Source organism: Dromiciops gliroides, chromosome 5, assembly GCF_019393635.1.
Source record: "Dromiciops gliroides isolate mDroGli1 chromosome 5, mDroGli1.pri, whole genome shotgun sequence".
Taxonomy (NCBI): Eukaryota; Metazoa; Chordata; class Mammalia; order Microbiotheria; family Microbiotheriidae; genus Dromiciops; species Dromiciops gliroides.
The window spans coordinates 106,338,734-106,355,364 of record NC_057865.1 but is presented as its reverse complement, the minus strand read 5'-3'; the positions used below and the strand labels follow the sequence as shown (position 1 = coordinate 106,355,364).

At 38.4% G+C, this 16,631-nt stretch overlaps 1 protein-coding gene across 4 annotated transcripts in view; it reads left to right on the top strand.

Moving 5' to 3' along the window:
• Window positions 1–16,631, top strand: part of TTC26 (tetratricopeptide repeat domain 26) — a 75,575-nt gene that overhangs the window by 51,329 nt on the left and 7,615 nt on the right. For 3 of the 4 annotated variants that reach the window (XM_043965303.1, XM_043965304.1, XM_043965302.1), the window contains exons 13-15: window positions 4,734–4,822; window positions 11,233–11,316; window positions 13,947–14,016. In XM_043965303.1, coding sequence (XP_043821238.1) covers window positions 4,734–4,822; window positions 11,233–11,316; window positions 13,947–14,016 — 243 coding nt within the window. Of the gene's footprint in view, window positions 1–4,733; window positions 4,823–11,232; window positions 11,317–13,946; window positions 14,017–16,631 lie in introns of those variants that run through there. The other variant, XR_006353168.1, reaches the window with a different exon arrangement.

The window sequence follows — 16,631 nt, the reverse complement described above, 5'->3', positions numbered from 1 at the left end:
TTCATGAATATGAACCTCCCTCCAGGGCCTGACTGAACTCATGCTTTCCTTTGCCTCAAGCCTACTTAATGGAGCATGATGCTCACCCATGATATTCCCTGTATATGGTGTTTGCACTTTGCTCCCAGATTAGCCTGGACAGATTAGCCTGCAGTAGAAAGATGCCTAGTAGCTGGGATTTTGATGGTTATAGAGACTGGAGGAATTGTTTTTCTCAGGTGGTTCACTGAAGCATGGTAGAGTAAGCGGTGCTTCTACACATGATAGTAGGCGCTGGGGTGAAGAGAGGATTAGGAGTTAGTTCTAGTGGTAGAGAAAGGAGACATAGGTGCTGAGGCAGAGGCGTTAGAAGTCAGTGGTGGCTCCTACTAATATGTTGTTCACTGGTTACAGAAGGATAAAGCATTATTTTTTTTCCAATCAGTTGTAGTAGGCACAGGGCAGAGTGAGTTCTACCTCCACATATACGAATCTGCTGTACCCTATCTAAAATCCATCCCCCATGCAACTTCAGGGGACCTGAGAGCTGAAGAATTGTTTTGTAAGTTGGTTTGGTAATTTAGGCAGAGTTAGTATTTTCCTCCACATGTGGCAGTAAGTTCTGGGAGAGTAGGCCTCCAAATGTAATCCCTAAAAGGGAATTGGATGCTTCCCAATCCAGTGTTTGAATTCATTAAAAGCAATTACGTATTCTCTTAGAATCTTCTTACTTAACTTGGTTTTCATTTTCCTATTAACTATTTTTATATTGTCTCCTAATCTAAAAACCATTCTCCTTAGCAGAAGAAACAGAAGCAACACAATAGTTCCACATTGTCTTGATCCTTAGTTATCATCATAAATCCCTTCCATCCTAAGTTTTATTCATTTCTGTTTACCTTTTTGTCCCCAGCATAGATTATAAAGAATTTAGGCTTTATTGCCCATAACATTCATCCCAACCCTCTGTTCATTATTGCCTTATGTGTTCCTGATATTTTCATATATCTATCTTTGTATACCTTTTGCCTATGTCCTTTATTCTTAGTTGACTGATTGGTAAACTAAGTGTAGTTGTGTAGTTTCATGTAGTTTCATATTGGTCTTTCTACACAGTGCCCTCTTTTCTTTCTCATTTAAGCCATTTATGTGATTAGAATTTTGTTCTTGAGAGAAGCCTCTCACCCTTGAGCTAATTTCCCTTGTAAGATCCTAGAACATGGAATCTGGATTTACTTTATCCTTTGTCTGAACCCTGAAACCTATTCCTCTAAAGTTTAGGTTACATTTTTCAACTGTGCTTCTCCTCATATCATTTATCATTTCATATAATATCTATTTAGGACAGGAAGGAACTTCTGACATCATCTAGTTCATCCCTTCCAAGAAGAGGTGATTTGCCCTATATTACAGTTAGAGGAGGTTCTCCAAGAGCTTGCCCCTTGCATCTTCCCTTCTCTTTTCCTAATTTTCAACCACTGCTTATCTAATGACTCCTTACCTACTGCCTTCAAACATGCCCAGGTCTCCTCCATCATTAAAAATCCTTTTCTTGACCCTACCAACTCTTAAATCTATCATTCTGTATCTCTTCTCCCTTTAGCCAATAAACTCCTCCTAGAGGAAAAATCTATACTCACTGCTTCCACTTTCTCACATGCTAGTAATTTCTCAGGCCCTTGTGATCAGGCTTCCACTCCACAACTTGGCTGAAACTACTCTTTCCAAAGTCACCAGTGCCAAAAAAATCCAAACCTCCCAAAACCAAAACCAAAGTCACTAGTGATCTCTTTATTGTTAAATCTAGTAGCTTTTTTTCAGTCCTGATGTGTTTTTGGTTTTTTAAAATTTTTCTGCAGTATTTCATACTGGTGACCATCCCCTCCTTCAGGATACTTTCTCTTTTCTGAGTTTTTATGAACTAGTTCTCTTCATTCCTGTAAGGCCTTTGCCAGATCATTATCAGTATACTGCTTCTCTGAATGGGTGTACCCCAGAGTTCTGTCTTTAGCCCTTCCACTTCTCTCTCTACACCCTTTCTTGGTTATCTCATCAACTCCCATGGATTCAACTGTCATCTCTCCAGGCCTCTCATCTCCCAAGTTCCAGTCCCAGATCCCCAACTCTTTAATGTCTATATCCACCAGGATGGCTTCTTGAAATCTCAAACCAAACCTATGGTTTTTCCAGTAGCAATGTAGGGCTGTGAGAGTTGGACTATAAAGAAAGCTGAGTGCTACAGAATTGATACTTTCGAATTGTGGGGCTGGAGAAGACTTTTGAGAGTCCCTTGGACATCAAGGAGAAAAAATCAGTCAATACTTTAAGAAATTAATTCAAGCTATTCACTTGAAGGTCAAATACTGAAGCTGAAACTTAAATACTTTTTCCACATGACAAGAAGATGGGACTCATTGGAAAAGACCCTGATGATGGGAAAGATTGAAGGCAAAAGGAAATGGGGACAGCAGAGGGTGGAAATGGATAGTCATGGAAACAATAAACATGAACCAGGACAGACTTCAAGAGGTAGTGGAGAATAGAAGGGCTGGCTTGCTATGATCCATGGGATCACAAAGAGTTGGATATGACTGAACAACTGAACAATATAGGAGAAATAAGAAATATGCACAAATATAATATAAAAAAGAGTATTCCATGTGTGAGAAGCGATACAGAACAGAGTACTATAAGATTTCAAAAAGAGAATGCATTTCTGATTAATCAGGGGATAAGTTAGCGTTTGAGATGGAACACCTTCTAATCTTTCCTAAATTATTAGTTCTTAGAATAAATCTCCTCAAGTATTGCTGTTTTCTTGTTATTTTTTTAGTCAAAAGCTTCAAAGTCTCTCTGTTTCCTCCTGAAATAAATCTGAATTCTTCCTGGCATTCAAGGCCTTCCATAAACTGACCACATTTTACCTATTTGACCTTATTCCCTAGTACTCCCCACCATGAACCCTCTGTTGCAGGTAGGCCTCTTTTGTTTGTCTGTTTGGTTTTTTGCTGTCCTTTCACTATGTTTGTCCATTCCCTTGACTCAATATGTATTTGTGGAATGAATTCCTGCTGCTGTACTTTAATTCACAGGTTCTCTTCACCCGGAATGGTTTTTTTTACCTCTCTCTACTACTTACATTGTTGTACCTCAGTCAAGGTTTTGAGTTTTCATCCTAAATTGTCTCCTCCTCTTCTTCTGCTTCTTCTTCTTCTTCTTCCTCTTCCTCCTCTTCCTCTTCCTCCTCTTCCTCTTCCTCTTCTTCCTCCTCTTCTTCCTCCTCCTCTTCTTCTTTCTCTTCTTCTTCTTCCTCCTCCTCCCCCTCCTCCTCCTCTTCCTCCCTGTCTCTTCCTAGAGTCTTCCCTGATATCTCTACTGTTTCCTGTCCTTCTAACTCTATGCTTCATAAGGAAGTATTTAATTATATACCATCTGTTAAGGGCTAAAATTCTAGCTAAACTGTCTAAAATATCTAATGAGTAGTCACCAATAAATTATAAGCTTTAGCAAGAGTTAGGCTTTTAAGCATTTATTAAGGAGAATAAGAATTTGGTAAAGAGAGAGAGAAAGGCCTACATTCATCTATCTATTAAAGGGAGAGAGCATTCCTAGCTCCCAGTCAGAGCGCCAGGGTCCCCCCTTCTTCCCACAAGTAGACATCACTTCCTGATGCCAAAGAAAAGACTCCTGGTCTTGCCCTCAAAGACCTTCACTTCATGGAGGAGCTTTTCTACAGTAAGTTTCCAGCAGGTGGTGTCATTCCAATCCTTACACATCCCATCTCGTTTACTTTTGTTTCATCTGTGTTAATCTTGTCTCCCCAACTAGATTGTATTCTCCTTGGGGATAGAGACTGTGCTTTATAACTTCTGTATCCCCCTTGATACTTAACTGTGCTGAGCAAAATATTTACCACTTGATTATTAGGTTCCAAGAAGATAAATGAATGGGTTGGAGGGCACCAATCTGCTCTTACTATTTTACAGTAGAATGTAAGCTCCTTGAGGACAAGGGACTGTTTTTCACTTTCTGTGTAACCCCAGTGCTTAGCAAAATGCTTTGCACATTCTAGGTGCCTATAAATTGTTGTTGGATTTGATTGAATTGTAGTAGCCCTGTGGGAGCTAAATGGTATAGTGACTCGAGCACTAGGCCTGGAGTCAGGAAGACTCATCTTCCTGAGTTCAGATCTGGCTTCAGACACTGACTAGCTGAGTGACCCTGGGCAAGTCACTTAACACTGTTTGCCTCAGTTTCCTCACTTTTAAAATGAGTTATAGAAGGAAATGGAAAACTGCTCTACTATCTATGCCAAGAAAACCCCAAATGGGGTTACAAAGAGTTGGACATAATAGCTGAAAAACAACAATCCCTGTGGGAAACAGAAAAATTATCCAAAATGAGACCTCAGGTTTCTATTCTAGTTTTTATTCTGCCTGTGTGTTACTGGTTAAAGCTGACTATATATTGCTTCTATTCCTCTTTCCTAATATACGTTGTTGTCAGAGACACTAGATAACTAGTACAGGCTCATTTTAAGACCTAGCAGGCATCCGTCAAGGTCTTGTGGGTATCAAACACCAGAGGAAAAAAGAGGGTCATGAACTCTAAGTTTGAACGTGCTAGGTTGATTGAAGATTATGGGAAAATGTCTTATTAGGCTTACACTGTCTTTAAACTTTATAGTCTCTCAAACTTCAGGTCAAGTGACATGTTTACCTTCTAAATTTACATGCTGTTGTCTTCTCCTACAGATACGATACCAGGGAGACAATGTATGGCCTCCTGCTTCTTCTTGCTTCGACAATTTGATGATGTCTTGATCTACCTCAATTCTGTCAAGGTCAGTATAGCACTTTCAGCATAGGAAACTGCCTGTAACTAAAACTTGGGGGAAGAAAAGACATCCTTGTAGGTGATTCTTTTCATTTAAGTAGTAGAAAGGGAGTTTGAGGTGAAGGAAAAACTGGTTTTACAGAGACTGTAATGTATATTTTATATATATATATATATACATATATATATATTTTATGTATTAAAGAGAGCTAGGTTTCACATAGGCTTTAGTTAAGTCCACAAGGACCTAAAGAATATAAGCAGTCCTCATTTTTAATGTCTGGTTCTATGATTCTGTAAGTAAAAAGAATCTATTTAAAATGAGTCCCTAAAGCCATAGAGTCATATTTTTCCTATAGGAACAACATTATATTGAGGTTTCATTTCTTGTCAAGGACTCAGTATTATATGAATCATAGAAATAACCAACAATTTACCATAAAAATAAAATTATAACCAGAGTACAGGGATGGATCAGTAAAGTGAATTTAAACTTTCAGGAATGTGAACCAAAGTGCTGTCATTGTTTTATTGCATAAACTATGAGGTCTGCAGCTTTATACATAGTGTATGGAGAAACGCATTCATCATAGATAAATATAAAAAAATTAAAATTCACCTTAATTATTGGCTTGCTATCAGGCAAACCTCTTGAATGACTTAAACATTAAAAATTCAATCATACATTTAAGCATAAAACTTGACTTTGAATTCTATAAAGTAGATAAGAATATATTCTAAACATTACAGTGTACTTTAATGTCTACATACAGAACAAGAAGTAAAAGTCTTTGATAAATTTGACCTAACCCTAACAAGTTAATAAACATTTAATTAAAAGTAATTTTCTTTCATTTTCATATTTTAGAAAGCCTTTTTTCTATAATTCCAAAACTAAAATAGCTTGTTTTGGGAATTAATGAGTTCTACACAATTCTGGTATCCTGGCAGAGGCTAAAAATATTGGAGATATTTTTTAAGGGATTCATATATAAAGAAACAGGTTAAACTGGTTGCATGAAGATTATATTTTCCAGCTTTAAATCATTTGGAACTGCCCAGGTCTCTTCCAACAAAACTAGTCATTTGCTTATCTATATATTTGAAGTTGTCTCTAAGAATTTTAGTCATGTGATAATTAATTTTAGTTATTTTGAGAGATTCTCAAGATTTTGGTCACCACGTCTATTTTGTTGTTGTTGTTTTTTATCTCTTACAGTTTCCCCTTAATAACACCAAGGGCAGTCTTAAGTCTGTGGGGAAGGGGTAGACAGTGAGGGATGTGTGGATAAAGATGGTAACTATACTCTTTTGCCTTATTGTGGATAAGGAGGCAGACTTTTACACATTGATATGAGCCTTGGGACATTTTTTTTTAGCACTAGAGAACTAGACTAATATCTCCTATTCTACATTCTCCCTACTTCCCTAGTGTTTCTGTGAATTACCACCTAGCCTCTGCAGCAGAAAGTAAAATATAGGTGTTTATAAGGCAACAAAGAATTGACTATATTTTTAGTCTTATGCCACCAGAAAATTTTTTTAGCTTCTAGAAACCACTTTTGACCTCCATATGATCCTTTTTGATATTTCTTATCTTTACAGAATAGTTTTGCCTCATTGATATCTTTTATTTAGATTAATACTTATATACTGCCAAACCAGGAATTCTAGAGCATTACTCTCTCCTTTATATTCAATTGCCAGGCCCTTAGTGATTTTGTCTTTCCAACATCTCTTGTATTTGTCTCCTTTCCATTCCCATTTATAATACCCCAATTCAGACCCTCATCACCATTTGTTGGAACTATTTTAATTTGTGAAGTTCATAGATGTAATATAGGCAAGGTAAGTTTATGTGAGGGAAGCACTAGCAACTTGTGAATGAAGAAAGGTTTCACATAGAAGTCTCTTGAACAGAGTTTCAAAGAAAACAAGAGACAAAAGTTAGGTGGGAGTGCATTCTAGATACTGGGGAGAGCCTGTGCAAAAGACAGAAATGAATGCTGGGGGGGGGTCATATGTGAGAAACAGGAAGAAGGCCAATTTGACTAGACTGTGGAGAACAGGAAAGGGAAGTATAACACGGTATGTGAATGAATAGTTTGGAAAGGGAAGTGGCAGCTACATTATATGAAGGGTTCTAAAAACTAGCTTGTCCTTGAGGCGAGAGTGAACCATTGAAATGTAGTAAGTTTTTTTTGTTGTTTTTTTTGGTTTTTTTGCGGGGCAGTGGGGGTTAAGTGACTTGCCCAGGGTCACACAGCTAGTACGTGTCAAGTGTCTGAGGCTGGATTTGAACTCAGGTACTCCTGACTCCAGGGCTGGTGCTTTATCCACTGCGCCACCTAGCCGCCCCCCTAGTAAGTTTCTTTTACATCCAGTTTTTAAAAATCGGATTCACAGAATTTCAAGGGTTGGAAAAAACCTCAGAAGACATTTTACTCCAAAATATACCATCACAGGAATTCTTTTACAACACGGCAGGCAGGCAGGCAGTCAGCAAGCATTTATTGACTATTCTTTGCCTGGTACTATGGCTACATGCTGGAAACACAGAAACCAAAAATGAACAATCCCTATGCTCAAGGAATGGCTGCTGAGCAGTAGCAGCAGAGTAAGCTGTTGACATGGCGGCGAGGTTTAAGGAGCGTCCTGTTCCAACTCCTCTTCCGGACTAATGTGTCAAAGGATATGAGACACGTTACTGCTAGTGGTGGAAAAGATGGGTAGGGATGGAGTGTTATCGGTGACAGGAAGCTGATAGAAGAAATAGGAGAAGAGGAAGTCCAGAATGAAAGGAAATTTTTTTCTAAGGGAAGAAAGGAAGTCCATCTCACAGTTTACAAATGGAGTTCTGCTTAACCATAGCTGGGGAAGGGCATTCAATTAGGGAAAGGATATTCATTGAAAATAATGTACTGATTCAGTTGAGCACATTCTGTGGCTAGAAGCCCATGGAGGAACTAAAGTCCTTCAGGCCTAGATGTTTTCTTATTTGGGAAATCAGGAAGCTATGTCAGTGGCCCAGTTATATCTAAACCTAGGCCTAATGGATCCGAGCCTTAGGATATGGCTTCTGTAGCACCCACCAAACAGATTGTCTTTTCGACCATCTGTTATCCCAGGAGATCCATAAACATGTAAAATAAATTGACTTAGCAGGGTTACTAAGGGAATGAGCCAAAGGAATGAACAGGTATCTAGCGGTTGGACAAACAGTCTGCTAGGGCAGTTCATGATTACCTTTGGACTTCACTGCTTCCAATCTAATCCCACCTGTGACTTTTTTACCCCGTGTGATTGGTGTCCATGTCTTCTCACTAGTTCCCCTCCAAATGACGGTGAGTTAGGCCCGTAACTAAAGAGGAAAAGTGGAGAGGGTTCAATTACACTTGAGAAATTACGCAAAATTATCAGCACTTATTAACTCACAGTGGGCTGAGAAATGGAACTCAGCTGTGCAGGGCGTCATCTTGCTGATAGATTCACTCAAGAAATAAAATTTCACTTACATGTATGTGCATAAATATGTATATGTGCAAATATGTAGGTGCTTATGTGTCTGCAGACAGACACGCACAAGGTATGACTAAAGTAGAAGATTAATTTTTAGTAAGCCAGAATTTGGACATCCAAATGTATATTAGCCTTCAACCTAGTCACTTTGGGAGCCCGTGCACTTATTCTAGCAATGCTACAGTTGCTCAGAATATCTTTGGAACTCTTCTTTTGGAATTGCCCTTAAATTCAATTCACGTGCAAGTCATCATCCATCATTCATTATTTGACCCCAACATCCTGATGTCATTGGTCCTCTCAAAAAATAAAGGATGGGGGCAGCTAGGTGGCGCAGTGGATAAAGCACTGGCCTTGGATTCAGGAGAACCTGAGTTCAAATCCAGCCTCAGACACTTAACACTTACTAGCTGTGTGACCCTGGGCAAGTCACTTAACCCTCATTGCCCTGCAAAAAAAAAGGATGAATAACAAAGCAGTAATCTTCAAAACTATTTGGTACTGGTTTAAAAAACAGAAAGGTAGTCACTGGAATAAATGAGATTACAGAGCAGACAGAAGCCGACAAATATAGTAGCACAGTGTTCAATAAACCCAAAGAACTCAATTATTGGGGTAATAACTCACAATTCAACAAAAACTCCTAGAAAAACTTTCCAGGAATTTTTGTTGAATCTTGAATCATCTCTTATGACTTGAATCATGAACATATTGCCAGAAATTAGATTTAAACCAACATTTCACACTATATGCTACAAAAGGCTCTAAATGGATATATGGACTAAATATAAAAAGTTAAATAGTAAACATATTAGAGGAGTAAGGAAGGAAATACCTGTAGTAACCATGCATAGGGGCATAGATAGAGAGGATTATAGAAGATAAAATGGACAATTTTGAGTATATAAAATTCAAAAATTTAGCACAAATAAAATCCATGCAATTAAAATTGATTAGAAACAATCAACTGGGAAGAAGTCTTCGCAATAACACACTTCTGTGATAAAGGTCTGATGTCTAAGATATATAGAGAACTGATTAAAACATATGAGAACGAGAGCCATTCTCCAGTAGTCAAAGGATATGGACAGGCCGTTCTCCAGGGAAGAAATCTGAGTTACAAGGCTGTAAAAAACGCTTCCGGCATACAATCCATTTTCAGAGTTTTTGGTCACATAGGACTGGGGTTTGCTACCCAGGTCTTCAGACTCCAAACCCAGCCCTTTTGCTATTACATTATCAAACATTCTAGCACATTAAATACACACTGTGGTGGGTTTCACCAATAAATGGCAACAGTAGTAAAAATGTACTTTACATCAGACCCTTAAGTTTTTCTTACAGATTAACACATTGCATTTAATGCCCACATGCCTTCATTCTCTCCTTTGTCTCTTCTTCCCAGCTCCTCGAGTTATCTGAAGCTTTAGCAATATTGACAACCTGTTCACAAAACTCTTGTTTTATTTTCCACCTTTATACCTTGGAGTATCAATGTATCTCTCCACAGCCTCAAGCTTTCATGCACACATATAATGATAGCCTTTGAGAAGACAGGTAGACCATACCTGACCTAATTATCCTATCTTTGTCCTTAAGCACAACCTTACTATCCACATGGAGCTATGCTGTGAACCATATGTGACCATTCACTACCCTCAAGGAGTTTTCGATCCAGTTGGAAGCTAGGGCTTATTAATAAAGTAAAAATATAGCACATGAATGTGCCAGAGCATGACATTTGGATTCACAGAAGTTCAGAGGTGAGAGTTCATTGTGGGTGAGAACATTTAGGAAGAACTGGACTTTAAAGGGCAGGGAGCCTTCCTTAAGCAAGTGCAAAGGAAGGGAAGAGCATTGGAAGCAGGAATGAAGCAGTGAATAGGCCGGTTTTTCTAGTTTAAAAGGAGGATGTGATGAAGTTATAAAAGGGCAAAGGATAGAAATGGAAAAGTAATTTTCTTCAAATTGTGAAGGACCTCGAATGTCTGGTTGAAGGAGCTGAAAATTATTCTGGAAGCAATGGAGAAGCACTGAAGGTTTTTGGGTAAAGGGGATGGGGGATAGCATGATGAAAATGGCATTTAGGGTGCCTAAGGTGAAAGTAATATGTAGGATGGTTAGGTAGAATGAGGAGAAACTATACGAGAGGTTGGGACAAGAAAACCAGTTAGGATTAATCAATCCCCAAGCATTTACTAAGTTCCTACTACATGCCAGACACTATACTAAGTGCTGGGAATACAAAGAAAGACAAAAACACAGTCCATGCTGCCCTTAAGGAGCTCACATTCTAATGGGAAAGATGATAACATGCATAAAATTAGATATACAAGATACATTCTGTGTACATGGAAGGTAATCTCAAAGAAAAGGCACGGAGGGTGGGGATGGACAATGGAGTAGGGAAATGAGAGGCAAAGGGGGATGAAGCAGGAAAGTCCTCCTGCAGAAGCTAGGTAAGGTTGTTAGAGTAGGACAGATACGAGGTGATGGGGACCTAATGGTGGCGCTAATGAACATGACTAATGCAGAAATATGTTTAATGTGATTGTACATGTATGACCTAAATCAGATTGCTTTCTGTCAGGGAGAGGGGGAGAAGGGGAAAAAATTTGGAACTAAAAATCTTTTGAAAACTATGTTTACATGTAACTGGAAAATAATAAAATACTCTTATGACTAAAAAACAAAAAAAGACAGATATATAATGAATATTACAAATAAAAATGATAGGGTAAGCATTGGGAAGAGGGAGTTGCATATCAAGAGAATGCACCAGAGGATGCTTCATGAAATCATAAATATGTTCTTTTTCTATTACTTTGCATAACTTATCCTGAGACTTCATTTAGCATATTAATGCTCTGAATTATCTGTGCTTGGGCTGTTTTCCAGAGTTATTTCTACAATGATGACACCTTTAATTTTAATTACGCACAAGCCAAAGCTGCCACAGGAAACACCAGTGAGGGTGAAGAGGTAGGTATCTGCTTTTGAAAAGCACTATTTTAATGGCCAGCCACAATTCCAGAGAACTCATGATGAAATATGTCGCCCATCGCCAGATACAGAAGTGATGGACTCACTGTAGATTGAGGGGGATTCTGTTTGGGACACGACTAATGAGGAAATTTGTTTTGCTTGACTATGTATATTTATATTCCTAATGGGTTTTGTTTTTCTCGCTTTCTCAATGAGAGGAGGGGGAAAAGGTGAAAATTCAAAGTTGAAAATTAAATTAAAAGAAAGAAAATCTGTTTAAGAAAAAAGTACGATTATCCGAATGCTTATATAATATTTATATACTTATATAATTCTGCATTTCAGTTATATTAGACTACTTCCCCTCTCTTTTTCTTCATTCCGCCCCTACCCATTCATTCACTGAGGGATTTTCCAATACTTAAACCATCTCTTTCAAGTCTTTGCTTGTTGAAGCTTTCTCTTCCTGTAAGGTGTAGATGTCACCTCCTCCATGAAACCTTTCCTAATTCCCCAGCTAAACGGCATCCTTCTCTCTTCATATATTTCTCATGTACCTTGTCTGAGCCTTTCCTTATTCTCTTTAGAATCTGAATAGTATACATATTTGTGTAGATGTAGTACTGACCAAAGTAGATTAAAAGTCCTTCAGAGAGTATGTGATCAAAAATTTTGAATTAAGCTGAATTCTGAATAAAGCAACCCAATTACTTCTGAAGAGTTGATAAGCTTGTTACAAGAGCAGTTTTATCTTTACTTGATTTTCATAGTGTCAAGCAACTTTCCTTATCAAGTCATGTAAGGTTTGTACTCTTTTTTTTTTTTAAGGGTTGTACTCTTGATGATGTATTTGTAACCATTTGGCACAACTCAGAATGTCACTATTTTCATGTGTTTGTGGGAAGGAAAAGCTGTATAAAATGGGGTTGTAGGTATAGTAGGAATTGCCTGTTGTGTTCTTTGGAGCTGGGAGAGCAATCCAGTTTTCTCTGTGAGAAATAAAATATATCATTCTCTCAGTAGTAGGACAAGACTTATTCTTGGAGAACTTAAGCACATTTTGCAAAATATATCCAACCAACTCCACAGTACTCCAATGAAAGAAAAACTCAACGATTAAGTCAAAAGTCCATTTTGAACTCTATATTCTCAAACTTTTTTGAAAAAGATTATTAGACAAATACTAGTCTTCTAGACCTGGGATACTGAAAATATTACCACCCCCTACTCCAGAGAAAGTTAAGATAGATGTCACAACCAAGCTGACAGGAGATGCCTGTAGTCTCTCCTGAACTTATTTAATTATATCTATAATATAATTCTTGTTGTGTTTTTTTTTTTTAGGTTTTTTTTGCAGGGCAAAAAGTTATAAAAGGGCAAAGGATAGAAATGGAAAAGTAATTTTCTTCAAATTGTGAAGGACCTCGACTTTCCCAGGGTCACACAGCTAGTAAGTGTCAAGTGTCTGAGGCCGGATTTGAACTCAGGGACTCCTGAATCCAAGGCCGGTGCTTTATCCACTGCGCCACCTAGCCGCCCCTATAATATAATTCTTAATAAACTTTACTAACTGGGTTTCCTAGCCTTCAGCACATCTTAAGGAAACAACAGGCTTAAACAGATCAGAGACAAGGCAGTAGCTATGAAAAGTGATGGCCAATAGGCTGTCAGCTCAGGCAAAGACAGGGAAGAACACAAAAAAGAATAAAATAACAACTGTGATATATATTTTATAATGAATGTTCATAATGATAATCATGAGTCCATCAATCAGAGATAATTATTTTCACTTTCCTCTATTTAAGAAGCTAGAAACTGTAGAATGCATTTTAGAAAGATTGTCATAAACATGGTCAAGCTAAATTTTGGTAACTATAAGGGTTACACTTCAGTTATCTAGGGAAAGTCACTTATGCGGAATATTTCTTAATTATATCATAGACATGATTATTAGGTGTTACTTTTGTCCTCTTGATTTTTATCTTCCTAGGCAGCTTTAGGATATTTCTGGTCAATTTCAGTTTCACACGCTAAACCAGAGATTAGCTAGGTTATAAGGGTATGCTTTCACCCAGGGAACATGTAAAACTTGTTAAGAGGAGGGGCACCTAGGTGGCACAGTGGATAAAGCACTGGCCCTGGATTCAGGAGGACCTGAGTTCAAATGTGGCCTCAGACACTTGACACTTACTAGCTTTGTGACCTTGGGCAAGTGACTTAACCCTCATTGCCCGCCTCCCACAAAAAAAAATAATTATCATAATAAAACTTGTTAAGAGGGATATGAGAAATATTTGGTAAAAAAAACCCCAAACACTATACTGTTCTATCTCTTTGTTTCTTCTGTGCATATCCATGGTAAACTCTAGAATGTATTTCCTTTCTTATTGAATAGGGGATGTTGGAAGGCTTCCTGAAAGTCAGCAGGTCCAGGAATAAAAGAAGGTTGGGAATCCCTGCTCTAAACCATTTAATTCATCAACTCTCCTCTGTCACTTTCCCTGAGCAGCTCTTGGATTTTGGTGATAGAAAACAGTGTAGCATCTCAAACCATAGCAGGCTGATGGGGGCATAGCTATTTTTATTGGAAATGCATCCTGGTTTTCATCCTGGCTTTTTCTCTTCAGGTGTTTCTTTTGATCCAGAGTGAGAAGATGAAAAACGACTACATTTACCTCAGTTGGTTAGCACGATGCTGTGAGTTATTTCCTCTTTTAAAAGTAACACAGGAGGGGGGGCAGCTAGATGGCGCAGTGGATAAAGCACCGGCCCTGGATTCAGGAGGACCTGAGTTCAAATGCCAGTCCAGACACTTGACACTAGCTGTGTGACCCTGGGCAAGTCACTTAACCCTCATTGCCTCACCAAAAAAAAAAAAAAAGTAACACAGGAGGGGGCAGCTAGGTAGTGCAGTGGATAAAGCACTGGCCTTGAATTCAGGAGGATCTGAGTTCAAATGTGGGCTCAGACACTTGACACTCACTAGTTGTGTGACGTTGGGCAAGTCACTTAACCCTCATTGCCCCACACAAAAGAAGAAAACAAAAACAAAAAGAGAGAGAGAGAGTAACACAAGAGCACTATTGCTCAGCTTGCTCATATTATGTAACCTTTCAGGTGACAATCCGTCTGGCCATTTTCTAGTTGTGTTTTCCTTTGGTTTTATAGTTTGAACTCCTTGAAGCAAGCAATTGACAAGTGATACTTGGAGTTTGAGTTGATTTGAACAGGTGGTCTCAGCAAAAACACTAACAAATCTTATACACATTTACCTAAGGTTGTGAGAAAACCAATAGTTTGGGAGTCAGGCGCTATTCCCTTGTGATCCTGGGCAACTCACTGAGACCATTTAGATATAAAATAAGGGGGCATGACCCTTCTAGCCCTAAAATTCTACTATAACAATAGAATATAAACTCCTTAAGGAAAGGAATGGCTTCCTTTTTTGTCTTCATAGTCCGAATACCTAGCATCACACCTTATAGTCGGTCTTAATAAATGTTTGTTGAATTGAAGCTTTATTCTGTTTTAGATTTCAGAGTTGGCCATTGAATGCTTCTGTCTTGCCAAAAGGCCTAGAGTCTCAATTTGTAATATCCCTCATCATTTCAGCACTTATGAGATTAAACTCCTTCTAGCAGTTAATTGCTCCTTTTTACCACAAAAATGGATTCCTGAAAATTCTATTGAAAAGGGTAAAAAATGTCTCTCAAAAATAGCTTACTGGGGGCGCTGCTAGGTGGTGCAGTGGATAGAGCACCGGCCCTGGAGTCAGGAGGATCTGAGTTCAAATCCAGCCTCAAACACTTGACACTTACTAGCTGTGTGACCTTAGGCAAGTAAACCCCCATTGCCTGCCACCCCCCCCCAAAATAGCTTACTATAATATAGCCTGCAGTGGCCTGTGTTTGCCATTTGATCCTGCTTTGATAAAATGAAAGAAATGTTTACTTATTATATCATCAACTTCTTCACTGACTGTTCAGCACCAGAAGCTGACAAATAAGCAGAACATTGTAGTAAAAAAAATAAAGAAAGAAGGTACTTTGTGAGGGCCATCTGAAGAGGAAACTAGTAAAATTTAGGGCTTTAAAGAGTGGGCATTTTCTTTTATCAAAGGATCATCATAAATTTTCTTTATAGTAATTGTCTATTTCAAAAACCACTGCTTTTCTCACCCCTCTTTAGTTTAGAGTTCTCAGAACTAGCCAAGTGACACTGAGACAGAAGAAGAAAAAAGAAGGCAGACCAATAGGGCCTTGTGAAAATTTTAGAAACCATATCTAGAGGGGGAAAGTTTAGGAAAATGAAGAAACTGCACCCCAATATTATGTACAGGAGGGAAGATAGCTAGCTGAGTGACTCCTGGGACATGGCGTAATCTACCTATTAGATAATCAAAGCAATTGAAAGCTGATTATATTCTTAAAAGCTTAAGCATTTGCAAATAAAGGGACAAAACACATAAAGCTGAACTGGTAAAGATTTATAATCATAAACTCCTACAGGTAGGAGGGGGCAGCTAAGTGGCACAGTGGATAGAGTGCCCGGCATGAGTTCAAATCTGTCCTCAGACACTGACTATGTAACCCTGGGTAAGTCATTTAACTCTATTTGCCTCAGTTTCCTCATATGTAAAATGATCTGGAGAAGGAAATGGCAAACCACTCCAGTATCTTTGCCAAGAAAACTCCCAATGAGGATACACAACTGAAAATTACCAATAACAACTAGAAGAGACTTTAGAGATCCAGGAGTTTTTTGTGTATAGGACTCCTTTGGCAATCTAGTGAAGCTTATGGACATCTTCTAGAATCATGTTTTTTGTTTGTTTGTTTTTTGCAGGGCAATGGGGGTTAAGTGACTTGCCCAGGGTCAAACAGCTAGTAAGTGTCAAGTGTCTGAGGCCGGATTTGAACTCAGGTACTCCTGAATCCAGGGCCGGTGCTTTATCCATTGCGCCACCTAGCTGCCCCCTAGAATCATGTTTTTAAATGCATAAAATACATAGGATTACAAATGAAATTATTAATATTGAACCATAGTTATGAAAAAAAGTTTTAAGTCCATGTTAAGTCTAGGTTAAGGACCCCTGCAACTAGTACAAATCCCTCATTTTATACATGAGGAAAGGTCCAGAGAAGTTCCCAGGACCATACAGTAAGATGGTAGAGCTAGTAACAGAAAACAAGTCTTGGGGCCACAGTGCACACCTTCTATTTAGACCATCCTGCTTTCAGTCAACCAGAATGTTAGAATGTTCAAATAAATTGTAACATCAGACAGCTTCATTGATGTTTGCTTCAGTGAAT